Below are 27,492 nucleotides of genomic sequence, written 5' to 3' on the forward strand. Positions count from 1 at the left end.
AGATAGATAAAATTACAACACACAACAACAAGAAGAAAGAACCTGTTGCAGAGAAGTGAATAGAAGATGCTTAAATTCTAAATTATTATCTTTTTTTCCTTGAAATATTTATACTGGGTTCAGTGCAAACCTATTCTGTAAGTGTTGCCTGCTTTCCCATTTGAATTAATGAATATTCAGATACATCTCTATTTGGTAGGCAACTTAAAAGGAAGCCAGGGGTTGCTGGTTGAACCCATCTCTGTGAGGCTGAGGAGAGTAGTAGAGAAAAAAGAAGAAAGCAACACTGACTGACAAAATAGTACGAGATTTCAATATGAGTGTTAGCTGAGACAAATCTGAACGTGAAGTAACGGAGCTGTCTTGTGGTCTCGTTCCCTTTTTAAGGAAACAAAATGTTACCGTATTCTTTTTGTAAAGTAACAAGTCAGTAATCAATGCTTGAAGAACAGAAAAAACAGACACTGCTCAAATTCAATAGAAGCTGTAGGCCCCTGCTTCTCTGAATGTATCAGATGAGTCTTGACTGGCTCAAAGAACCTGGGATGCCCAGGAAAAGCCATCATCTCGCTTCCATGTGAGATGCTGTGTCTAGCTGAGCTGTGAACTCTGTAGCACTCTGTAGTAGGATCTTCTCTTTTTAAATGGAGATGGCACCTTCCCACTGCAAATAGCAGTGTTTTCCTTCTCTTAAGCTCCAGAACTTGGATGATGGATGAGTTGGATGCTCTTATCCCATGAGATACTGAAAAGGTTATTAAACTCAAGTTTTAAAAGGATCAAACAAAATAGATATGTTACAGTTTTCAAAGGACTATGAGTTTTGCAGAACTCATTTTTGCCTAAATGAACATATGAACATATACATTTTGATATGGTATTGCAAGATATAGCCCAAACCCAATGTTGATGTCTAGTTCTGTTTATCTGTTACTCATTCTTTGATGGCCACTGAGCTGTAAGTGGGAGCAGAGTCCTGAGCAGAAGGATGATCTCCTGTGCCAGTTAGGGAGCTGTAAGTGTTGGAAGCCACAGTTTCCAGTGGAGAGGCTAAGACAGAGTTGCTCAAACCACTCTATGCTTCAAATGTTGGAAGCATAGAGTGGAGAATGCAACCACTACTCTTGACAGATGAAATACATGACTGCAGCCTTTGTGATGAGTGTCAGTCCAATCTGCCACCTGAAACAACAGTGTGGCACCTGGTAATTGTGCAAACCATCTAAAAATCTGGCACAAGTGCTGAGAGGTTTAAGGTCACCATCTCTCTGAATGACTGTGAGTGATAATGTAGAAGGCCCAGAGAAGGAAGAACCAAATGTGGAGTAAATGATTCCAGCATTCTGTCTCCGAGGAAGAGCTAGAAATACAGCAATTAGGGATGAAAAGGGTTTTTCATGTTGCAAATATTTTAATATGACTGCTCTCCTGCCACTCATTCAGGAAAACAGGATATTCATCATAAGAAAATAAGCATATGATAACACAGGAAAAAATGAAGTCTTAGAATCATAGAATCACAAACGTTTGAAAAGACCTACAAGGCCATCCAGTCCAACTGTCCACTTATCACCAATAGCTCTCACTAAACCATGACCCTCAACTCAACATCTAAATATCCCTTGAACACTTCCAGGGTCGGTGACTCCACCATCTCCCTGGGCAAACGTTTGTCTTGGCTACTTTCTTTGAGAAAAAGTCCCTTGGAAGCAGAAGCCGCTGTGCAGCACCACAGCGTGGCCGTCAGGTGGCAATGCTCCTCTGGAACAAGCCCAGTCGATGTGGGGCTGCGACGCGCAATGGGAAGGCCGTAATTTTGTAGCGACGAACTGAATTGCTGGCATTCTGCAGACAAGAGCACTGAGTGTTACATGCAGACCGCCGTCTGAGAACAAGAGAGAATAGGTAAAAACAGGAAGATGTGAATGTGCCTTGTTTTCAAACGACCTGCTGCAATGCTTGCAAGGACAAAGCCTTGCTGTCATTCAGAACTTCACTGCCACCTTTTCCTTTGCATTCTGCATGTTATTCATGGCCGTTGCATCGTGCGGCAGTTTGATAATGTGTGCTAACGCATCACCTTCAGAAAAATTCTCCCATGAGAATTTGAAACAAACATACAAACAAACCAAAAAGCAACTTGTAGGAGTAACATATATTGAATTGGGAGTGCTCATTTTCAGTGCAGAAACTGGGTAAGGTTGCCACGTAACACACCCCTAACGCTTCAGGTTTATGTAAAGAAAAGATGGGAAGCTCTCCTCGCACATTCAGCACCAGATCACTGCTTCAGCCAGTTACAGGCTGAATACCAAAACCAATAGGCTCCATGTGTGTTTTGTGACATGAAATCCTTATGAGACAGCAGGAGTCACAAAATCCTACACACAGATTCCACTTCATCTTAATTGCAAAGGATGATGCAAGTGCTGCATGACCAGGCACAGCTGGAAATCGATCAAGCTTGTTATATAGTATCTGACTGGATTCTTATTACATGCTACAGATTTAGACCTACTTAGAGGGTTACATGTTTATTTTACTCATAACAAATGAAACATTCACATAGTTCTCCAAATGAACAAGGTGCTCTAGGGCAGTGGTCTCAAAGCACATATTGATCATGTGCCCTTATTTATTAAAAATTTAAGAGTAAACAATCCCACAGTATTTATTTACAAGTCATATACACATAGTACTAGATTAATATATTATAGAAATTACCTATAATAGCACAAGGAAAAATAGAAATTGATATTTTAATGTTTTTGAATGGTAAAAAATCTTTTCCTCCAGTACCACAGTGGATTATCTGCAGCACTTCCTGGAGTACACACACCCTGCTTCAGAGATCGCTATCTAGAGACAAAAGCTGTGAGGTCTGGTACCCACTGCAGCATAATGAGGACAAAAGATGCTTCTGTTCTGATTGATATAGGATATGAGACCTCTCCTTTTCCTAAGAAGGTAGACAGAGCATGAAGCATCTATCTAACATGCTTTATATAGGTGGGTGGCTATCAGTGTTTATAGGTAAACAGGACTTAGAAAGTTACTGCAATTCTAGCATCTAAAGGTTGATTAGCTCCTGAAAGCATACAGCAAATGACTGTCAAAAAGTTGTGCGCTATGACAGTTTCATCCAAATGTCTTTTAATAGCATTTTGGAAAATGCTTCAAATTGAAATTTGCTGCTGAAGTGCTTTTAGAAACAAAATAATTAGTTAAAATTAAAAAAAAAAAAAAATACAGACTCATAACCCAAATGTGACATTTATGTGGTATTAAGCGATCCCTTTATCCCAAAATATAAAAAATTGCCATCTGAGCCCTACTATCACCAGCCAGATTAGCAATAGGGCCCTTCCCAGACCTAGCACCAACTGCAGTTAATCGTATTTTTTGGGCCCCAGATTTAGTTTAAAACTTAAATTCAGCCAAACTGTCATTTATCCAAGCATCTGCTTCTGGACCTGTCTCCACCTAGTTTTCCTTGTAACAAATCTTATTCCCACTCCTAATATCAGTCCTAGACCAATAATGCCTGGAATAGTAGAAGAACCCCACCTCACCACAACCTCCCTTTAGGTAGTTGTACAGGGCAATAAGGTCACCCATATGCCTCCTCCAGACTGAACAGTCTCAGCTCCCACAGCCACTTTGCATCAGACTTGTGCTCCAGGCCTCTCAACAGCTTAAATGCCATTTTCTGAACATGCTCCAGAGTCTCAGTGTCTTTTTTGATGTGAAGGGCCCAAAACTGAACACAGTACTTTAGGCATGGCCTTGCCATGGCTGAGTACAGAGGGATGATGACTTCCCTGCTCCTTTTGGCAACACAAGTTCTGATACAAGTCAGGATGCCACTGACCTTCTTGGCCAACTGGCACACTGATGGCTCATGTTCAGCTGAGTGTTGACAAATGCCCCCAGGTCCATTTCCTCTACACAGTCTTCCACACACTCTGCTCCAAGCCTGTAGTATTACCTAAGCATTGTCATGGCCAAAGTGCAGTACCCAGCACTTGGTCTTCCCGACAACTTCGAGTCAGCTACAAACTTACTGAGGGTGCACTCAGTCCCTTCATTGAGGTCATCTATAAAGATATTGGACAGGACAGGCCCAATACTGACTCCTGGGAGCACCACATGTGATCAGTCACCAGCTGGATGTGGCTCCATTTACCACCACTCTCTGGTCTTGGCCCTCCAGCCATTTCTTTACCCAGCAAAGAGTGTACCTGACAAAGCCATGAGCTACCAGCTTCTCCAGAAGAATCCTGTGGGAGACAGTGTCAAAGGCTTTGCTGAACTCTAGGTAGACTTACATCAACAATCTTCCACCAGGCAGCTCACTAGATCATAGAAGGAGATGAGGTTGTCTCCTCTAGAATTCATCAGTGTTTTTAATTCAGAAGTCTGCTTTAGGAAATCTAATCTTATATTCTGCTGAAAGAAAAGAAACTTGATGAAAAAGAACTTTTCTAATGTGTTGTCTCACATAACTCTCCCATATTTAACAGGACAGTAACTTCAAGAAAGGATGAAGAGCAAAACTGAATTTCCACAAGCAACACAGGAGTCTATAACTGACAAAGTCTAATTCATGAGAATGAAATCTATAATTTGTGGATAATTCAGAGAAAATTATTTTTGAACATTTACAGCACTTAGCAATAAGATATGGAAGCAGTTCATTGAAGGGATACTATACATGTTCAGCAGTATGTCCTCTTCTCAAAGCTGAAATATATATTTATATATATATATATTTGGTTCTCTTGAGCACAGTGGTTAATAAAATATATGAACCCTTTTTCAAAAATTTGTTTTCCTATTTTATTGTCCACCTAGTATAACTGTTGGATTTGGATTTCTTCAGCTTGTGTCAGACAGAAGATTCAAATTAAATGTTAATTAACTGTACAAGCTCTCAAGTCTATATACCAGATACATTAAATAAGGAAAAATCTTACTCTCAAGTCCAGTGAAAGTAATGAGGAAATTTTCTTTTTAAATTAGACTTTTTCTTTTTTCTTTTTTTTTCCCCCCTTTTTATTTATTTTATTTATTTATTTAAATTTCACCCCACACTGGAGCTGATGTGAGGGTCTGATAGCCCTGAACACATGCAGTGTACTGGAGACCCAGTGCCAATGAAAGGATTTTCACAAACAGTTGGTCAAAATGCTCCTTTGAGATCAGAAGGTGAACAGCTTTATTTTAGTAAAACTATATACATGCTTTTACCTCTAACACTGGCACAATGCTTTTTATGTCACCCATCACCTTGATATCTCAACAACTCAAAAGTATTTTGAAACAGAAATTCTATCTGCACTATGTTTATTTTATTCCCTTCTAAAAAACATGTGAGAGCAACTAGCATGAAGAGTTCATGGCTCTGCTCTTAAGTATGGGAAATTTAGTGAATGAGCTGAAGGAAACTGGTTGGTTTTCTAATTAATTCTGAATGCAATCACCTTCATTTTGGAATCGAACTATCTTCTATAATATTCTCAGTCCAGCAGCAGTTCCAGTTCTGAGTTCTTGGTTCCCAGATTTATTAGCTGAAGGGATGTTAAGAACAGGAGAGATGAGTTTGTCACAGTTTCATGTCAAGTTACATTACATTCAGTTTCAATCATTACTTTCTCAGCCAGGAGTGTATGTTACCTAAATATTGGGATAGTGCTTCATGACCTAAAAGAAATATGGGTCTTTACATAAGTTGCTCTGTGAGGCTCTCCCCCCTGTGTCCTCACTAGCTCTGTACAAAGATTCTTGTCAATTTTGAGTAAAATGATGGAGGGAACTGAGCTCAATTTCATAAACTAACCCTATATACTTTTTTGGTGTTGACTGGAAAAGTTACCCCATCTGCAACCACAGATGTCAGTTTGCTTCTGGGGCTTCTAGGCAATGGGACAGATTCAGTTGGCAGAGGTGGGTGACAGCTGTCAGTGGGGAAGACAGGCAAGCAGTCACAGCTTGGGCAGCCTTTGTCCAACTGGCCCCAGGTGCCATCACTTGTGTAGGCGCCGATTTTCTTGATCTTCTTGACTAAAAAATGTAGGATGCACACTGAGAGGTCTCTAGATCATGAGTGATACTCATTTGTACTAGGCAACCCACAGACTTCAGGACAGCAATTGCATTTCTTTCTGACACATGGGAAGCTGGGGAAATTAAAACATCACTGGCCACTACCCACAGCCACTCTCCTCCCCACAGCTATGTTTCAGAAGCTTTTTGTTTTGTCAAATTATAGTATATTTTGAGATCCTTGTGTGCGTATGTTTATTCCTACCCTGTGGCATCCCATGTGCTCCTGAACCTTCTCTTTAAGCTTGCTAGTTGCAAGCCACTTGATATTATCAATGCTCATAGGCCTGAAGTAATATATTGAACTATGCATATATTTACTTACATTCTTTGTTTACATTGCTTTTGGAGAATAGAGAGTGAATAGTTTTTTCTTTTTCTTTTTCTTTTTCTTTTTCTTTTTCTTTTTCTTTTTCTTTTTCTTTTTCTTTTTCTTTTTCTTTTTCTTTTTCCTTTGGTGATTATTTACTCCATTAAACTTTGCTTTTGAATACTAGCTGGAAAGATTCTCAATGAGCCTTATCTCTTCTAACAAGCACAGTAAGACCCACACTTTCAGTAAACAATTTTCTTGTGTCACTTGAGATAGAAGAATACTCAAATTTGGCAGTTGTAAATCAAACAAGCTAATTTGAAGTTCCAAGCTGATAGCAACAGTCATGAATCCACTTAAGTTTCAACCCCCAAAGCAATGTATTTTAAGTGCTGCATTGCTCCAAACAGATATACCTAAAACTAAACCAAATCCTTCTGCTTAGGATTCTCTAAATACTTTCTCCTCAGTTTTCCTGAGCACTGTACCCTGTCCAATTTGGGTGAAAAAAAAATAACACTTTTGCACAAAAGATGGTATTTGCATTTCTTTCACTGTATTCAAGAACTGAATTTGCTTTGGGAGAGAGAAATCTGTTTGCAAATTCCTCAGTTTAGCAAAGGATCTGAATCTAGATTTCCCAAGTCCCTGGAAATGATGCAGAAAATTCAATTTTGTGTTCTGAGAGGGATTCTCACAGTTTGCCCTATAACTGTTTTCCCATTTGCCATAAATAATTAAATGTCTATGGAGTCAAAGAAAAGAGAATCTTGCCCAAGCTGTCGTTAAGGTACTTACTCTGGGAAAATTAGCTTTGAATCCTTATTTCAATGAATATTTTATTATTTTTCTGATACCAGACAAGCTAGGGAGATGTTTCCATTCACTTCTCCCCTACTTCATAGATTGGCATCATCAGAAAGACTGGGCACTGCAGGCTGATAATATGTGAATCACAGAATCACAGAATCGTAAAGGCTGGAAGAGACCTCTAGAGATCATTTAGTCCAACCTCACTGCCCAAGTAGGTTCCCTAGACCAGGCTGCATAGGTAGGTGTCCAGATGGGTCTTAAGTATCTCCAGAGAAGGAGACTCCACAATTACTCTGGTCAACCTGTTACAGTGCTCTGCACAGTCACCTTTACTGTGAAGTTCTTCCTATGCTTCAGTTTTGTGGCTGTTTCCCCTTGTCCTATCACCACACACTACTGAAGAGTCTGCACTCAACCCCCTTTGCTCCCACACACCTTAGATTCTTTATAGACCATTGATCATAGATCGTCTATAAAGAACATCGTAGCTCAACAGACGTAGCTCACCCTTTGCTCATAAGAGAGGTTTTTCAGGTCCTTTATCATCTTTGTGGCCCTCTGCTGGACTCTTGCCAGGAGATCTCTGTCTTTTTGTTGAGGTGAGGCCTCAACAGGGCAGTGCAGAGGGGGAGGACCACCTCTCTTGACCTGCATGCCACACTCCTGTTAATGCACCCCAGGATGCCATTGACCTTCTTGACCACCAGGGCACAGTGCTGGCTCATAGCCAACCTGTTGTCCACCAGGAATCCCAGGTCCTTCTCTGCACAGACCTGCTCTCCAGCAGGTCATCCCCCAGCCTGTACCGGTACATGCGGTTACTTGTCCCCAGGTGCAAGACTCTACACTTGCTCTTGTTAAACCTCATCTGGTTCCCCTCTGCCTAGCTTTCCAGCTTTTCCAGGTCTTGCTGAATGGCAATGTAGCCTTCTGGTGCGTCAGCCATTCCTCCCAGCCTTTTATCATCAGCAAACTTGCTGAGGGTGGGCGCTATCCCCCCATAAAGGTCATTGATGAAGATGCTGAACAAGATCAGACCCAGCACCAGCCTCTGGGGAACACCAGTAGATACAGGCATCCAACTGGACTCTACGCTGCCAATCACAACCCTCTGAGCTTGACCAGTCAGCCAGTTCTCAACCCACCTCACCATTCACCCATCTGTCCCACAGTTGTTCATCTTCATTATGAGAATGTCTTGGTAGACAGTATCAAACGCCTGCTGAAATCAAGTCAGACTACATTCACTGCTCTCCCCCCCATTCACCCATCCAGCACTGAAATCATAGAAGGCTGCAGGGTTGGTTGAGCATGACTTTTCCTCGGTGAATCCAAGCTGAATACTGCTGATAAACTTCTTCCCTTCCAGTTGCCTGGAGATGGCATCCAGACCAAGCTGTTCCACCACCTTTCCAGGGAGAGGTGAGATGAACAGACCTGCGGATTCTGCCCTCCTTTTTGAAGACCAGAGTGCCATTGGCTACCCTATAGTCTTCAGACACCTTTCCCATTCTCCAAGACCTCTCAAAGATGATAGAGAGTAGTTCGGCAGTCACCTCTGCTAGCTCCCTCAGCCCATTTGGGTGCGTACCAATGGAGCCCAAGGATTTATGTATACTGATGCTGCCAAGAAGCTCTCAGACCATCTCTTCCCTCACCAAAGCAAAGACTTTCATTCCCCAGAATTTCTCACCAGGGTCCAGGATTCCTGAGTGGGAGTGTTTTCAGTTATATCTTTGCAAAGAAAGTGTTCACTATCTCCGTCTTCTCAGCATCCCCTGTTGCCAGAACACCCCCTCATTTATTAGGGGACCCACATTTTCCCTACTCTTCCTTTTACTGTTGATATACTGAAAAAAAACCTTTCTTCTTATCCTTTATCTCCTTCACCAGATTCATTCCAGGTGGGCTTTAGCCTTCCTATTACATCCCTGCAGGCCCTGACAGCCTTCTTATATTCTTCCCAAGTGGTCAGATCCTTTTTCCACATTTTGTGGATCTTCTTCTTCCCTTTGAGTTTATGCATGAGCTCCTTGCTCATCCATACAGACCTCCTGCCACCCTTCCCTGATTTCTTACTCATAGGTTCACACTGATCCTGAGCTTGGGAGAAGTGTTGTTTAAATGCTGACCAGATCTCACGGGTACCCTTACCTTCTAACATCCTAGCCCATTGGATAGCTCCAAGTAGGTCCCAAAGCAGAAAGAGTCATATAATTAAGCACTGCAAATATGAATGAAGTATTTCTAAGACCTTCTGCGGTATTGATTTTAACAGCTGATGGCTGCCTACCTCTCCTAGACCGCAATTGATTCAGTGCTGACATTGCTAGATATTTTTAGGAATTATTCCTTCTGCAGACAGAAGTGACAAAATAATTTGCCTTTTATAAGCATTCTGGCTTCTTCAGCAGCCAGCTAACAGCTCCAGCATCCTGTGGGCTCTGAGACAGAAGCAAGGTATCCGTGAGAGCAGTTAATCAGTTATAAATTACTTCAGTGAACTTAGCCATTCACTGCCAAACTAAACAACAGAATAAAGTATCTAGCTAAATCTGTTATGTGAAAATAAATAAGTATACATACACCCCTGCTGATGCCAGTGGGATTTTTGCTAACTTGAACAGTAATGACAGTGCTCTGTCTTAATGTGCAAAAAAGTACACTTCTCCATCCTGTCATCCTAGCATGATTGCAAAGAGAGGTACAAGTAACCAGGCAATCGTGAGGCTGCAATCTGCCATCAGCTGTCTGAAAGTTTCTGTTCTTTTACTTTATTGCTTATTCCTTGGGAGTGGCAAATTCAACCTTAAATGGAGCCTGGTCTGCTGATAACAAGCATGTTATTCTTATTTGTTTATATCATGCATTGCAGAAAGGTGCTCTTGGAGTGGCTGTGATTAAAATTATAAGCCTACACTAGGAGTGAAACTTCTGAAATATTTCAGATAGGCACATTTTTGGCACAACTCTACTGAGAAAAGTGAAGCAATGTAAGCTGTACCAGTAGAGAATTAGGCCTTAGGAGCTTTCCTGAAAGAGGTGGTAATAACTTCAAAATGATGTGGACAAAATGTGAAGACTGAAGGTTTTAAGAGGATTGAAATGAAGATAGCACAAGGACACCTAAAAGAGGTAGAGAAATTCACTGACTATATCCACATACAGGTTGGAACCCAACATTTGGTGGTGCAGCAAACGGTGTAGCATTTTAACGGCACTACACTGCAGCAAGTGAGTGCAAAAATACTGATGCATCAGAGTTCTTCAGACATTTAGAATTAAAGCAAAGGATTATAATTCCAAAGACAAATGAACTGCTAAAGACATATGTAGTTTTTAAATTTGTAATGGCTTGCAAAATGCAGAATTCTTAAGACCGTTTTGTTTGACTACTTGGTTTCAGAACAGGATGGCACCATTGTGTGGCCACACAGACCAAACACCATGCTGCAGACACTCCTCTGCCCCCATGCTAAGGTGTATGAGTCTGAAAGATGCAGCTGGGTTAAACCTGCCAACAGAACCCATTACGCTCGGACCTCGGACATAAGTGAAACCACGCCCTACAGCGAACACCACGGCCCACCAGGACACCCTGAGGATCCACGGGCCGGGCCAAGAGCGAGGGGGCGGGGCGACTACCGTTGCGCCGAGCATTTGGGCGGGACCTGGGGGTGGGGGATACGCACTATGTCATTCGTGTGCGCCGCAGCTCGGTTGGACGGCGGCCTGCGCTCGGTGGAAAGCTTGGTAGGTACAGCTGCGGTTGTCGGGTAGTCAAGCTCTCGGCAGGGGGCAGGGGAAGGTAAGGGGTAAGGTAAGGTGGTGTGTCGATAGTGGTTGTTAGCAATTGTCTGTCCCGCGTGTTCCGACCTTCCTTCGCTGTCAGCCCTCTGCCCGGTGCCCCCGCTGCCGGGGTCCGAGCCCCGCTCCCTGGGGCCGCAGACTTTGTCCTACAGCCTGCTGCTGGGTCGGTCGGCGCAAGGTGCTTCTGGAAGTCTGGAAGGCTAAGTTGCCCCCTCAGCTTCTTGAGTAAACTTGTCTACAGTAAACAGGAGCACAGTGTAAATGCATGTTAAGAAACGATATGCAATCAGCAATAAGCTGTAGGCTTTTGCTGTTATTGACTTTATTTGCTATTCTCGTTAAAAGCTGTTTATGCATCTTGAATCCATGCCCTTCTCGTAAGACTTTGTTGTTAAGTGTAAATTCCTGAAAGAACATGACATATGGTTATATTAAAGCTCTTTAGGTGATTAACAGATTCTGTTCATTGGCTTCTTCTAATGCTTGGAAACATGGAATGTAAAACTCATATCTTAATAAATGGTATTTTATAATTTATCTAAAGATTTTTGTGTTATGTAAGTCAGTTTAAAAGTAATGCCTTCTTGTTATTTGCATGGGAATGACAACAAAAAGCAGAATAACACTAATAGAACGAATTGTCAGCTACAGCGTGCTCAATTTCAGCATTGTCCCTAGCATTAGCTATGTATTTTTGCCAGTGATTAACAAGAGCTGAAACATGTAGATGTGGTGCTGAGGAACATGTTTTAGTGGGCAGTACTGGTGATGGGTGGATGGTTAGACTAGATAATCTTAGTTGGCTTTTTCAGCTTTAAAGATTTTATGTTGCATTTATGAAGATATGCACCAGCAGGGGTGACCTGCTGTTGCTGCTTATGTAACACACCTCCCTCCGCTGTGCTTGTGTCCTGTGGTTGGTCTCCGTAAATGTTCAACAAGCATCAATGAATGTCAGTGGGTGATTTTTTTTTTCTGCATGCAGGAATTCATTGATGCTTTTTTTTTGTTTAATAGGCACTTCCATGTCAGATGCCATTTTGTCACACTGCCCCTGTGCTGCCATCTGTTGCATGGCAGCAAAATGTGTCAGAATGTTGGTGGGAATGCTCAGCCTCTACTGCCATACCACCATCATCTGCCATTGATGTCATGGGCCTGCATAATAAAATAGGAGCAATTACTTTTGGAGCAACCTTTTTAGTTGTATTATTTTTTTCACTCACAATAAATTTGAGTTTTATAAGTCATGCTGAGTTACAGGAGTGGTCTGTGAGTGTCAGCATTGGGAAGAGAAGATTATTTTCCAGATATTGGAAACATAACAATCAATCTTTCATGTTGTAGGTGGTATTTTTAAATGGCAGCTGCATTGCATTAGAAACAGTCATACCATATTACAGCACAAGTCTAATTTGGACACATTTTCATCTGCATGGTCTGTCTTTTGAACAGCAGATTCTTTTTCTTGTGTGTATAGAGTAGAAATAAAATCCAAGATAATTTTGCACCTCTGTAATGCTTGCCAGCATCTCCATAGAACCTCACCATCTCGGAGGTTTAGAAGGGGCCGCGGCACCATCTGGTCCATGCCCTAGCTCAAGCATGGGCTCAGTAGGTTCCTTAGGACTGTCCTTCAAATTATTTTTAAAAATAAAAATTAAAAACATAATCCATACAGAAATGGGTTCTTTTAAAACACAGTTTCTTTCAAAACATTGCTGATTTATGGGTAGGTACTTGTGGAATGTTTACATGTATGTTTGGGCTTTGCTTAACAATGTAGGTATTTGGTTCAGAGAGTTGGATGAAGGCTCAGAGTGTTTGCAGGAAATATCGGGATGCTATTCCTAGCTCATTTTCCATAAATAAGTTATGCTTCTGCCTCAAGCATTGAATAAGTTAGTGTTTTGTCTTTGGGAGTGAATATTCTTGTGAAGGAACTTTTCTGATTTTCAAATCTCATTTGAACTGGAAGATTTTTTTTTTTTTTTTTCCATTGTAGTTTCAACTCACGGTGAACAGCTTCCTCTACTGCTAACTTGTGGTTACTCATTGCAGCTATAGTTCACTGACTGAGAAGGAGCAGCAGTTAACAGAATTAAACTTTCACTTTGGAGTCTCGTTCCCATGTGTACTGATTTTCTTGTGACTCTCTCTGAAGTTCTCAAACTCTTTTCTATGGAAAAGTTTACAGTAGCAAGTCCTTCTGTAAGGTTGTTTTAACCTTGCTTTCAACTATGAAGGAGCTCTTGCTCTTGTCTGCCTTAAAAAGGCTTAGTTAGTTGTGTTAGGTACTTGGAAGAAAATCAAGTTCAAAATTACTGTGAACTATATATAAATATATATAACTTATATATAATTATATAAATATTTACAGAGTAAAATTACTGTTGATGCCAGTCTTTGGGATTGACTTGGGTAAGATCTTTAAGTCTTACGTTACATATGATATTTATAAAACTGGATTTGGAAGAAACTTCCATTAGAACACTTCAAAATAAAATTAGGGCTTATTTAAATGCGTAGCACCTCGATATTGGCCTGGGGCATGCAGGGGAAGTATGGTGCTGAAATACTTTCTACGCCTTTCGAAGAATATGAGGTATGCATAATGCAAACAGGTTGATGCCAGTGTTTCAGAGATGCTTATTTGCAGCCCAGAATGTTAGCTTCAGCTACTGGTGAGGCCACATGAGCCAGGCTGTGGCCTGGGGTACCTGAGCGTAAGGGTACTCATCTCTGTTGATTTTATTTTATTTTTTTTTAAGGGCTGAACAGTCAGCTGGGAGACATCTCTTTGAACAGATGTAGCATAAACTGCCAGGGTTTGTCTGACAGTCCTTAGCTCTTAGGCACCTATTTCTTTAATTGCTTTAAATGGCTTTTATTTCAGGGAGTGAGTTGGTGTGCTGTACAGTAAACACAAAATCTGATTTAGTGGCCTCTGTCTTGAGGTCATTGCCTGCTACTTGTATTGGTGTTTGTGTGTGAAAAACATTTATGCAGCTGATTTTGCCCAATTAAAAAACTGTCATTCTCTTGATTTTTCTGTCATGCAAACCTTTCTTTCATTAATTTATACTCTCTCAGAGTTTGAAAATATATGAAACATAACAGCTACATTTGTGCTCTGAGATAAGAGGTACCTCACATCATTCACAAAAGAGATTGCATATTTGGCATAGTCATATGTTTTTCCATGAAGATTTAGGAAATGTTGTTTTGTGCTTCTCTTTCACTGAAGTGTGTTAACTGGAAGGAGAGGTTGAAGGAGCTGGGCTTGTTTATCTTGGAGAAGAAGGGCTCTGGGGAGACCTCACTGCAACCTTTCAGTACTTGAAGGGAGCTTATAAGCAGGAGGGGACTGACCTTTTACATGGACTGACTAATAGCAAGAGGGGGAATGACTTTAAACTGAAAGAGGGGAAATTTAGGTTAGACATTAGGAAGAAATTTTTTACTCAGGGCAGCGAGGCACTGGCATAGGCTGCCTAAGAAGCTGTGGATGCCCCATCCCTGAAGATGTTCAAGGCTGGGCTGGATGGGGCCCTGGGCAGCTTGAGCTGGTGAGTCACAGCCTTTCCTATGGCTAGACTTTGCAAGTGGATGATTTTTAATATCCCCTCTAATCCGAGCTTTTCTGTGATTCTATGGTAAGAAAATCTGTTGCCATCTGATACAATTATTTGCTGGAAAGGAAGTAGGAGTTAGTGTGTTCTGCATGGTGTATTTCTGGCTTGTACCATCCTATTACAGAGTCATCTTTGATAATCATGTACATTATCTGTAACATCCTTTTTCTTGCCTCTTTTTAACTTTCTCTTCCCATTTCCTTGTCTATTCTATTTTATTTAATGCTGCACATGTAGTTTTTGCTATAGGTAGTTTTAGGAAGTTTATTCTTCAAACCTGTCTGCTTTGCAACCAGGTGTTATTTTACCTGGAAGCTGTTCTCAGGTTTGCATGTGACTCAATATGATGCTTTCTGTAGTAAGTAGAAATGCAGTGTTATAAAAGTGCAATAGATCACTTCTTCCCCATTTCTCATTCTTTATGTTTTATGCAACTCATTAATGCATAGATGATTAAGGGTAACTCTATTCATACTGGCCAGCATCTGCTATTCTTATTATTTGTTCCTTTGCAAATTAAAATACTAAAACATAACCATACTTTTAGCTTGACTGATGTTTTTATCGTTTATGAAGTACATTCAATATAGACAATGCATTGAATGTGAGGTATATTTTAAGAATGCACTGATAATTTATTACTTCTTTATGTGTGGATGTATGAATTAAAAATATTTTTGAAATGGTTGTTGAGACTTCACAGTACCATTAATTACTGTTCCTAATTTTTAGTGCTTACAGTTCAGCTAGTGAACATGCATTTTTAAAGGTGAAGTGCTTTCACTTTTTTTTCAGTAAAATGAAATCTAGATATTGTATTATGTACAGAATATACATAAACATATTGCAGAAGACAGTGCATTACAGAAGAAGTGTCAAACATCTCAGAAACAGTAGCTCTAGTATCTTCAGTATGATGACAGTACCTGTGTAAGAGATTATTTCTGCACCTTTCTCTGGAAGCTTGCTGTAGTACAACTTCAGATAGACAATTCCAGGAAGTCTTAGACCCAAGTCCAAGAGATCTACTGTCTTAACACTTGCAGACCAGGGATCAGAACAGATAAGCAGCCTCCAGAGATAAGCAGCTGCTAAATGGCCAGTGAGCAGTCTTTTGTAGGCAGATCTCAAGAGGTAACCATTTAGAGTACCTGCATGCCTGAAGGTGCTGCCCATGACTCTTAACCTAAGTGCCCAGGAATGTCTCCCTGGCAGAGGAAGTGGATAAAAAAAGGCGCTTACAACCAAGGAAGCATGTGCCTAATATCAGATATCTTGTGGTGTGAAACTTGCCTGCTGCCTGATTCTCCTGGGCCTGCTACCTGGAACCTGCCTGCTTCTCCTGGACCCACTGTTGTTTGTCTAATGTTTATATGCTTGTTGCCAAAGGCTGGCCATTCTACTGCTGCCTCCCCCTGTGCCCTTATTCCTACATTGGCCTTGGACCATCAGAATGGCACACAATGGGACACTGTTGGATCTGTGAGCATGACTGTTTATGCTTCATGTAATTTTTGCTCTTTTCCCATCTTTCCTATTTGCCTGCATTCCCTTTCCCATTGTCCTAATTTGTGACAACCAGCAGCCTTTCCCTTCCGCATCACTTTAATTGGTAATAAACTTTTCAGAAAACAGCTGACCTTGCTTCTATTTCAGTCTCACTACGGGTGTATCAAAGAATTTCCCCTCTTGCTCTGATAATCAAAGCAAGAGATTTATTAAATGGCATAATTGAGGCAGGGTACCCTTCCAGAGAGTGGCTTCTCAGGGACATAAGGAGTAATTTTGAGTATTTGCATTTTATTGATACACATATATGTCTCCAGGAAGATCACTCCACATTTTGTGACTTAAATGTACTGTTGGAACATTTTTATGTATACCTCTTGGGAATGTAGGGAGTAATTTTGAGTATTTACATTTGTTAGATATGTGTGTGCCTCTATGGGAAGATCACTCTGCATTTTGTGACTTAAGTGTGTTATAACTTAAGTGTGTTGTTAGAATTTTTTTGTGCATGCACCTCTCGGGGTTATGAGTGATCTGAGTACTTGAATTTGTTGGATACGTGTGTGTCTCCAGGAATATCACCGTGCATTTTGTGAGATGGATGTTAGAGAAGCCACTATGGAAAACAAAAATGTGTTGTTAGGTCTCTTAAGAAATCATGGTTCCAGACACTTATCAGGGCTATATTGGGCACTCCAGAACTGGTGTAACTTGCCAAGTGTTTTTGACTGCATTAGTGCTCTGCAAAAAGATGCTTGTTCCTGAGCTGGAAAAGGAAAGTTGTATCTTGCAACTGCAGAGTTCAGAGCATGACAGCTTACTGCAGAAAGCCAAATCAGACAATTGCTACAGAGTCAGATAAAGGAACTTGAGTCAGGGAACAGAAAATTGCAAAAAATAGTAAAAACCTTGCAGAATTGGGTAGTGGAACTTGAAGGGCAATTAGAGAATGAAAGGCCCTGAAGGAACAGCTGGTTTGCAAGGATAATATCAGCACTAGCACTTAAAACCTTCCTAAAGAAAAAATCTGTCCTCTGGAAGAAATAAAGTCAGGGCTAGATAAACTAGAAACCTTGACAACACAGTTGCATCCTTTGATAAAAAAGAAATGTTTGTACCAAAATGGCGACTACTTAAACAATCAGATGAATACTGATTCATCTGATTAGATGAATCAATTTAGATGAATCAATTTAGATGAATCAGTTTAGATGAATCAGATTAGATGAATCAGATTAGATGAATAGAGATTACTTTTTCTTCTACTGAATTAGCAAAATTGAAAAAAAGATTCTGACTGTTCCCTGAAGGAACTGGAGATGGAGTATGTGTGGAAGGTTAGCCTTATTGGTGGAGACCAGATACTGTTAATTGAAGAAGCTCCTGAAGGATACTGGGGACCAGGAGTATTTTTGCCTACTGGTAACTTTTGGGCCCCGTGGTCCTTAATGCAGAGGGCTGCCTATTGGACATGTGGTCTCAACTGACTAGAAAGGGGAGACTCTTGCCATTTCTGGGACAGTCATCCAATTAGTAGAAACTGTTCAAAAGATTGCTTGTCTCCAAATGATGTATGATGGAAAGCTTCAGCTGCACCACAAATCACCCATGATGATTCTTGTTGATCCCAAGAGGACAACCCCTTTAATTAGGGGTCTTCCAGAATTGTTGAAAGCTGTAAGACCGGTGTGGATGAATAGGGAGCTATTCTTGAGGCTCCGGGAGAAAAAGAGAATCTACCTCCCATGGAAGAAGGGACAGGCAACTCAGAAGGAATACAGAGAAGTTGTTAAGAAGCGTAGTGAGAAAATCAGAAAGGCAAAAGCCCAGCTTGAACTCAGTCTGGCCTCTGGGGTAAAAAGGAACAAGAAACTCTTATAAATACATCAACAGTAAGAGGTGGACAAAGGAGAATCTCCACTCTTTACTGAATGAGGCTGGGAATGTGACCACTGAGAATAAGGAAAAGGCAGAAGTCCTGAATGCCTTCTTTACGTCTGTACTTAAAGATCAGACCAGTTATCCTCAAGCTACTCAGCACTCTGACCTGGTAGTCTCGGCTGAAGAGCAGACTAAACCTGCTGTGATGCTGGTAGAAATGGTCAGAGACTTACTACTCCAACTGGACTGCCACAAGTCCATGGGGCTGGATGAGATTCACCGGAGAGTGCTGAGGGAACTGGTGGAGGTGATAGCCAAGCCACTTTCCATCATCTGAGTATATCAAAGAATCTCCCCTCTCATTTTGATAATCAGAGGGAGGCACCTTGATATGTGTATAAGGTGGGAAGAAAAGATTGTATCAAATTTAATGAATACTAATTCAGAGCTGCATCTTCAGGAAACAGTAGGAAAAGGTCTACTCTTTGCATGTAGTTGGAAAGCTTGGAAATGTGCAGAGGACTTCCAAAAGGATCAGCAAGGATATTACTTTAGCAGTTGATAAAGTATGTTTTTTGTGTTACGTGAGAGCCATAATTACAATTTATTCTGCTAACTTTGTAATTAAGAATAAAAGAGAACGTTAATAGAAGTTTAGTTATAAGAGTATATTGCATAACTTGGTCATAAAATAGAGTAGTTCAGTAGGAAGGTGATAAAATGATAAAATCAGTGAAACCTGCAAGCTTTGATGTAGTTCTAGCTGAATGCATACAAGTGCATTCCATAATGTCAGCATCTGAAAGACGGACTGTATATGAATACATAGGTAAGTCTGCCCATCTAACATAACATGTAGCTAGCAGAGTCAGATTTTCTTTGATTGTTTTTTTTTTTTTTTTTTTTCCTTTTTATCTGTTAAACCCAATTTCCCTTCATATCTTTCAGATTCCTACTCCTTCTCTTGATGGAAGTAAGGAAAGCATTGAAGAACAATTGTTACTCTGAGTGGGTTCCATGGTCGTACCCTGTTTGAGAATCAAGTTGGTTGCACCTCATCAGAAATCATATTCAGTTAATCAGAAAGAAAATTAATGGAGAATGCTGTCTTGGAGTACCCAGGCCCAACTTCCAAATTTGCATAATGTTGGAACTCATACTGATTTTGCTTCAAGTTTTGATAAGCTGTATTTTTGCACTTGTAGTTTGGAATGTTTTGCTTGAATATTTGTACTTTTATTTTTGTACATTTTTGGGAACACCTGATTACAGAAATAACAGAAGATGCATTTCATTTCTACTGGAATCAAAGGATGAATTAAATCATTGTTTGCTACCTAATTTTATAACCTAAATTATTACATGTCTGTGAAAGACATTACAATTAAGTGTAGTGGTGAACATAGGGTTTACAAGCATGTTTCATTGTTGCACTTCTGTTTTTTTCACTTAGTTCTTGTTTGTCTCTTGGACTTGTCATTACATATTTTTTACTTCTGAGTGCAAGCTTTCTGTATCATCTGACAGATATATATATATATATATATATATATATATATATATATATATATTTCTTTAAATGCTGGACCAATGAGGGGAAGTCTGCTTAGATGCTAGACTTTAAACATAATTCCAGTATATTTATTTTACAATATTATTGAAATCATTATACTGATTTAAAGCAAAGTTATAGGTTACTAGCATTTAAATAAACGTGAAGCTACAACTACCTATGTGTACCTTTTTTCATGTTCACTTGCAGGTTTTTACAGTGTCCTTTCCAAGGAACTAAAATAATAATTTTCTGCTATATCTGATATTGTATAATCCACTTTTGTGGAAGTGCATTTTTTCTTTATTAGTTTTTATTTGTTCTTTTTTTCTTCCCATCTTGATTTTTGTTGTGCTTTAATATGACATCTGTGTCGTTTTCTAGTTCATTTGCAACTGAAGTTTGATATATAGTCATTAACTGCCTTGATTTTTTTATTTTTTTTTTTATTTTTTAAATAATAGAAAGCCTGTCTGTTTGAGCCAAGTAGACAGTTCATTCTTGTCTTTTCTTGTATAGAATTGAGACATTCTCCTTAGGTGATTTAAATCTAGTATCTAATAAGCTGCACACATCTGTACTGACTAGCTATCCATTTTGTTTAAAACACAAACATTTATACATGCACTTTAATGTAGTAAAATTAGCATTAAAATGTTTAATCCAGTGGACCTGTTTGTCTCATATCAGGTTAAATTCTTATGTAAAATGGCCCACATGAAACATTTTAATTATTTTTCTTCTCAGGTGACTATCATATGTATGCCTTTAAATATTTTTCCTAGATTACCTGTTTGTTTTTGTGTTGCAAATGCTTTATTAAAAAAGCAACAAGAACAAAAAACACCAACAAACTAAAACCAACAATGTTGTTTTATCTTTAAATTTCTTATTAATATAGCAGATAGAAGTAAAATAGTGTTAAAAAGTATAACTATTTGATAGACTTCTTTGTTCACAGATTTATTACTGAATAATTTATTACTGAGGTAATAACTGACTTCATCTTCCCACTCCCACTCCCCCCAGAAATATCTGGAAGGATCATTTTCTTCTCAGTCTTTTGTGTATTACTGTTAATCAGTAATTCTGTTAATTCTGCTTCCTATCTTTTTAGTCGTGGGAAGGAGTAATAAACTTTAGTGTGCATTTGTTTTTGTGTTTATTTCTCCATTCTCCTAATCCCTTGGATCCTAAGCAGGCATTTAGTGTGCCAGTCTCGATACCCTCATACAAGGTATTATCTCTGTATCTCAATAAACATACTGAAAATCTGCCACATAGTTAAAAAAGATGTCTTATGGTGCTTCTAAAAAGATTCTTAAGGGAGTTTTTAAAAAGCTGTATGTATGCTGATAATATTGCTTAGGCATCTACAAGTGCTTGGTTAAAAGCAACTGATATTTTTAAGTCGCCATTCTTAATTCTGTGTGAAAGATTACTCTAATAGTACAGAATAGAATTTAAACATAAAGGTGTGGAGCACTTGGAACAGATCCAGAAGAGGGCCACTAAGATTATCAGAAGGTTGGAGCGCCTCTGCTATGAAGAAAAGTTGTGGGAACTGGGCTTGTTTAGCTTGGAGAAAGGTCCAGGAAGACCTCATTGTGGCCTTCCAGTACTTGAAGGGAGTGTATAAACAGGAGAGGAAACGTCTGTTTACAAGGGTGGATAGTGATAGGACAAGGGGGAATGTTTTTAAACTGAGACAGGGCAGGTTTAGGTTAGAGGAAGTTTTTCACACAGAGGGTGGTGGCACACTGTAATAGGTTGCCCAAGGAGGTTGTGGATGCCCCATCCCTTGAGGCATTCAAGGCCATGCTGAATGTGGTCTGGTGGTTGGTGACCCTGTACATAGCAGGCAGGTTGAAACTAGATGATCATTATGGTCTTTTTCAACCCAGGCCATTCTATGATTCTATGATAAAACTATTTGAAAAATAAATTAGCTTCAGAAAGAGTGATACATATGCACACACCATTTAGTCTGCAAATCTCTTCTTAACTTGACCCTAAAGCAAAACAGCAGTGATTTATTTGTTTTCTTGTTTAAACAATGACTGTTCTCATTCTTTATTTGCTCTTTCCAATCTATTTTTCATCTAGTTGCTCAGCTCAATTACAGCAAAACAAACAAAACAAAACCCCAACCAAACAGATATACTAAATAGAAAGATGGTGGCTTTTGTTTTAAAAATATTATCTATGTAATTCAGTATATTATGGAGTGTGTTTATATCTGCAAGACAAGATACATAGGTCACTCCAAAAATAATGCCTCCTGGTTATTTTGATGTAAAGTGTAACAGATACAAAGCTAAAAGTAGCACTATTTCATAGATAAAAATTCTTAGCTACAAAACTACTTTTCAGCACAGTCACCGCTATTAACTATGCCAGCAATGAATGAAAGCCTGTGTGCTGCATTCGTAAACATCTGCACCGGTGCAGGTAGCCCACTGCCTCACTGTGCTCACATCCACTGTTTGGTCTCCAGAAACACTCAATAGGCAAGCATCAAAGAATGTCACTGGGTGCCATTTTTTCAGCGTGAAGGAATTCAGTGGCATATCCATGCTTCATCTGCACTTCCACTTCAGATGCCATATTCACAGACTGCCCCTCTGCAGTGGGCATGTTGTCACAAGGCAACAACATGTAATGGAATGTTGGTGGGAAGGTTCAACTCTACTGCCAGTATCCAACTCTGATATTGTGGGCCAGTGTTATGAAACTGGAGGCATTACTTTAAGAACAGCTCTCAGCATTTCTGCTTCCAAGTTCCCAAAGATAACTCCTATGTGAAGTTGTCTTTTGAAAAAAGTATAAGATACAAATGTACATGTAATCTTAGGATAAAATTTTGTGATTTGTGTGACTTGCTAACAGCTCGGCACTTTTAAGAATTAGTTATTGATATAACTGCTAAATATGAATGTTCTTCCGTGGCTCATGCTCTTCTCACATCTCACACCAGGAGTGTGATCTAATTTTATATCAAGAGTTTGGGTGAAATGGGTAGGAAAGGCCAAATGTGACAGAAGTAGAATGCAGCTGTCTAATGAAAATCCATTTTAACGTGAATAGAATGTAACTTGCTAAAATCATATTTCACATACACATATTTTAATATAGCTCCCTGTGTGTAGTTTAATGCTTTTGCTTTTCATGGGTGTTAGGTGTATAGTACTTTGCTACTTTTGGATACTTACTAATATTACAGAAATAGGTATGTGTAAATTAGTGGAATTGATACTCAGCAGATACAACCAAAGAGAGTTTTAATTTATTTTTTTTAAAGTAAGTATTTATTTACCTATTTCATAACATCAAGTTTGCTCTCTGGTGTCACAGACAGACATCATGGAGGCATTGCTCCATATGCCCAATATACACTGCAGGGTACATGATGTTTCACTTTCCTCTATTTATTTATTTTTGTTGCTCTTTGTTTTTAAGTCAAACTGACAAAATGAACATGTCATTTTTGCAAAGCTACAGTGAAGTCACTGGTGCTCTGCAGGAGCTTGTACCTTTTTGTGATCCTGCAAAGTATACACAGGCACATCAGAGCAAGATATGAAATGTTTTCTTGTAAATATGTAAAGTTTGAAAACACTTGAAATAGAAAACTGTTAAGATCAACAGAAATACAATTCAGTGACAAAGTTTGGGAGAGCCCTCAAATAAAGAAGAGAGTAGTACTTGCCAGCATTAGTTCAAAAAATCTAATGTCTTGAATAATCTTCAAGTTACTCTGAATTTACTGAGATATATCAGTGACCCTTTGCATGTGGACTGATACAAAGTGAAAGAAAGATTTTTCTCTGTTTGTATTTAAAGACGTCCCTGTAATAGCTGTTTCTGAGTAGAAGAGAACATTCAAAGAAGTCCCTCTTGCAATGCTTTGTGTGCTTTGTGTGAAAGTAGTTCGTATTGCAGTTTGATGGTTTCATGGCCTGAGCCTTTCACTTACTGGTCCCAATTTGATAGCATTCAAACAAAATAGCAAGTCTAAGGTGAGTCTAGGTTCTTCTCTGTGTTTACTTTAAAAACCATGTTGGACACTGAAATCTGTTCTGAGTCTGTGAAACAATAAACCAGTGACTCAAGCCAATATCTGTGCACTTTAGGTGTTTAAAAACAGACCTAGCTATGTGTTGTGAGAATATCAATGATTTAATAGCAAGAGAACTACAAGTCTTAACAGGAAATTGTTTCTTTCTGTCTTTGACTTCTAGTCTAGAAAGCAGTCAAAAAAAGGATTGAAGTGGGATAACCATATAATTTCAGCTCAGTGGTTGTAGCAATCAGAGAATGCATAGAAATTACAATTCTGTGGTGAAAAGCTTCCAAAAAATATTGATGTATTTTAATATGTTCTTGCTTTTGTAATATTTGTGTATTTTCCAGAGAAAGATGTTTTGTTTTCTGTAGGATGCTATTATCCTGAGCATTAATGGGTTTCCAGCTATTAAGATGTAAACATGTAACTTTAGTATATAACTATAAATTTTAAAAATCTTTATGAACCATCTCAAAGGCATACTAAGAATACACCCACAGTAGATGGACTCATGTTCTCTAATTTACTAAAAATGCTGATATGAGAGTGGTTGTCATGTGGGAAGTATATTAGTCCCTGCTGTTGCCTTGTATTAATCAGATTGTTACTTAAAAGTTTGTAACATATGAAGTGGTTTTGGCTAATGCTTCTTATATTGGAGCTAAGTAATGATATTAATACAGGAACCCTGAAAACAAACAATACAAAAATAAATTTAGATGTTGCATAACAGTGTATCTTAAGTATTCTTGAAAAGAAGGTAAAAAGAGTCATCTGGAGTCATCTTTAGTAGAGTTGGTTTCAGTTTATGACAGATGAAAAATAAAGCCTACTTGATAGCAAATCCTGAAGCAACTAGCTTGATCTCATTCTGTGGAGATGCAGTTTTTTGTAAAAGCAACTGGACTTTTTAGTATTTTTCGAAATGCTTCAAGTCATGGAACAATAATCTGACTTGGTTTTGTTTTTGCTTTTTCTTACAGAATGAGAGAAGTGAAGGAACTGCAACTGATTTCTATACTGTAATTTGATCAAAATGTTTTTGGCACTAGAAGGCTGAATGTTCTTGCTTCTTATGGAAATATTATAAATAACAAATGACTAAGGTTTTGTAAAACTTAACCACCAGTGTGAAACATGGAGATGCAGCTAGACCCCATGAAGGATGACTTGCCCTTAATGGCCAACACTAGCCACATGCTTGTAAAGCACTATGTACTGGACTTGGATGTGGATTTTAAAAGCCAAGTTATAGAAGGAATCATAGTTTTATTTCTGGAGACAGGGAGCAGATACAGGAAAGCCAGCAGTATTGGTGAAGAAGGCTGCCAGTCACACCTTAACAAAATCTGTGAAACTGGGTCATCAGAACCCTGCCATGTTTCTGTGTCAAGTGCAAGTGTCATTTCATGTGAAGTGGAATATAGTGATTTTGCTGTCAGTGGTGAAGGTAAAAAAGATACTTCTGATAAAAATGGTAACCATAGCAACAAGGAACAAGTTTCTGAGATTTCTGGTTCAAAGAACTGCTGTGACACAGAGAGCCACGGGAACAAGGATTTTCTGCTGATATTGGATTGCTGTGATTTATCTGTGCTAAAGGTTGAGGAGGTAGATATTGCTGCTGTGCCAGGCATTGAGAAATTTGCCATGTCTGCTGAACTAATTGATGTTTCAAAGGAGCTGGAAAATCTCAGAAATCAGATTGTACACAAACTTGTGACTTTACCTTTGGATCGCTGTCAGGAACAGCTATACTATTACACTTGCTGCAGCCAGGCACCTGGATATGGAGAGCTTGAGTTTACTTCTGGCAGCTGGAGCTTGGAGATAAAGAAACATGGAGTTCAGACTCCAGCAGATTTTCCTCATGCTATAAGAATACAGTACAAAACCAAACCTGAGGGAAGATCTGTTACATGGACTAAAGACCAGAGTGGCAGGTATGTAAATTAGCTGAAAGGTTTTGCATTTGTTAATTGTAAACAATTGTAAGAATGTTCATTTGTGTGTTGCTGAGAAGCTCAGTGAAGCTGATGAGCATTTCCTTCCACTCTATCTCTTGTGTACTTGGTTTGAATCCTACTGCTGTCTTGCAGGGTAACAGATAAATTGTGCTCCAGAAACTTTGTAGCACTTGCAGGCCTCAAGCCTGTTTAAATGATTGTGCTTCTTCATACTAAACGGGAATACGTAATTACTGAGTATTGGCATAAGTGCGTGAAGGGAATAGGAGATTATTATTTTGAGAAAAGAAGATATTCTGTGACAAGTTATTTTCATTTTAGTTCTTTCCATTCCTTTTCCCTTCTAGATTAAACAACTGTTTGTACCACATAAAAACCAACATGCTGAACATTTAATAGAATTTATTCACAGCTAGTCTTTTATCAACACAGTCTTTTCCTCATAAATCACTCATAATCAACTTTTAAAATCTTTTTTACCTGTTATGTAAAAAACATTGATGTTGGCAAATGAGCTGCTTTTTTTATCTGGCTTCTATGGAAGTACACAGTGCTACACAGAAATCTTCAAGATAAGATCTTTGTATGAGGGGATCCACAGTTCACTCTTGACTTACACAACTGTATCTGTAATGTTCAAAGGTGGATTTTAATAGCTACCATTTCTTTAGTCTTTGATATTTCAAAATCGGTGGCAAAGTTGGCAGATGATGAAGAAATTGTGTATAGGTGAATACTTGCTTTTCATTCCTAAAGTAGTGACATATGGTTGCCTTTCATTTCAGTTATGCTAACATAAACTAAGACTTCACTCAGAAGCACCCATGTCTGGTTTTTAGTTTATTCTACTGGTAAACTGTGATCAGCATTAAGCCTGGTAGTTAATTTGAAGTTAATGGTTAATATTCATTAATTACTATGCTTCCCTTTCTCTCCTCACTCCTCAATAAATTATTAACAGTATAAGTGTCAGAAGTTTAACTCAAGATAATTGTTAGTTACAGAAATTCTGAATTTTGACTGTGGCCTTCTCTCGACCCACTCCAGCAGTTCTACATCATTCTTGTGCTGAGGACAAAGTACTCCAGATGGGGCTTCAGGAAGGCAAAGCAAAGTCTGGGGGTGTCAGGTGTCCAGATCAGGCTGGATCTCATTGGCAAGGAGAGTGACACAATTCCTTAGCTATTTATAACTAAGATTTTTAAGTGTTTATTTAGAATTGTGTAAGTCCTTTATATTCTAGAGGGAGATCGGAAGACCATTTGAAGGTAGCAAAATTACTTGTGTACTGGCACTTAGGAACAAAGCATTACACAGCTATTGTGACATGTGAAATGTGGAAACAAATAAAAACTCTAGTTCATGTGAGTCAGATAACCAAGAAACGAACACGGATTTCAGAATGGAGCTGAGAAAATCCATCTGTATCATTGATGATGTGCTTAAGAAAACTGTCTTCTGTTGTAAACATTGAGGCTGACAACTGTATGATTTTTTTAAAATCACTCTTGCAGAAATAGAGTAAGTAGGAAATCTCTTATTTTCTCAGTCATTGATCAATTATTTTCAGTCTTTGTTACCATTTTAACAGGAACAGCTATGAAATCAAATTTTGTGTAAAGGGAATTAGATATCACTGGCATCAGACGAAAAGAGAGCCATATCAGGTTACAAATTTTGTTTCTGATCCTCTTTTGCACTGGAATTGTGCCACCTGACCAAGAACAAAGAAGAATGCCAGCTACAACCTAACGTAACACTGCACTGTTACCAGTGCTGTTAAAAAGAAATTAATAATGTAAGTAAAGTATAAAAGAATAGCAAGGTACAACAGAACTTCT

At 39.1% G+C, this 27,492-nt stretch overlaps 1 protein-coding gene across 9 annotated transcripts in view; it reads left to right on the forward strand.

The window, feature by feature from the left end:
• The first annotated feature begins 10,901 nt into the window (after nt 1-10,901).
• AOPEP (aminopeptidase O (putative)) overlaps nt 10,902-27,492 on the forward strand; it is a 175,935-nt gene continuing 159,344 nt past the window's right edge. For 5 of the 9 annotated variants that reach the window (XR_004305705.1, XR_004305706.1, XM_032441530.1 and 2 more), the window contains exons 1-3: nt 10,902-10,984; nt 19,015-19,039; nt 24,668-25,627. Coding sequence is in view for 7 of the 9 variants with exons in the window: in XM_032441530.1 (XP_032297421.1) it covers nt 24,822-25,627 (806 nt within the window). In the remaining 2 variants the exon portion in view is untranslated. The remainder of the gene's footprint in view (nt 10,985-19,014; nt 19,040-24,667; nt 25,628-27,492) is intronic. The other 4 variants (XM_032441526.1, XM_015849266.2, XM_032441528.1 and 1 more) reach the window with 3 other exon arrangements.

The sequence above is a fragment of the Coturnix japonica genome, chromosome Z (genome assembly GCF_001577835.2).
Source record: "Coturnix japonica isolate 7356 chromosome Z, Coturnix japonica 2.1, whole genome shotgun sequence".
NCBI classification, from domain to species: domain Eukaryota; kingdom Metazoa; phylum Chordata; class Aves; order Galliformes; family Phasianidae; genus Coturnix; species Coturnix japonica.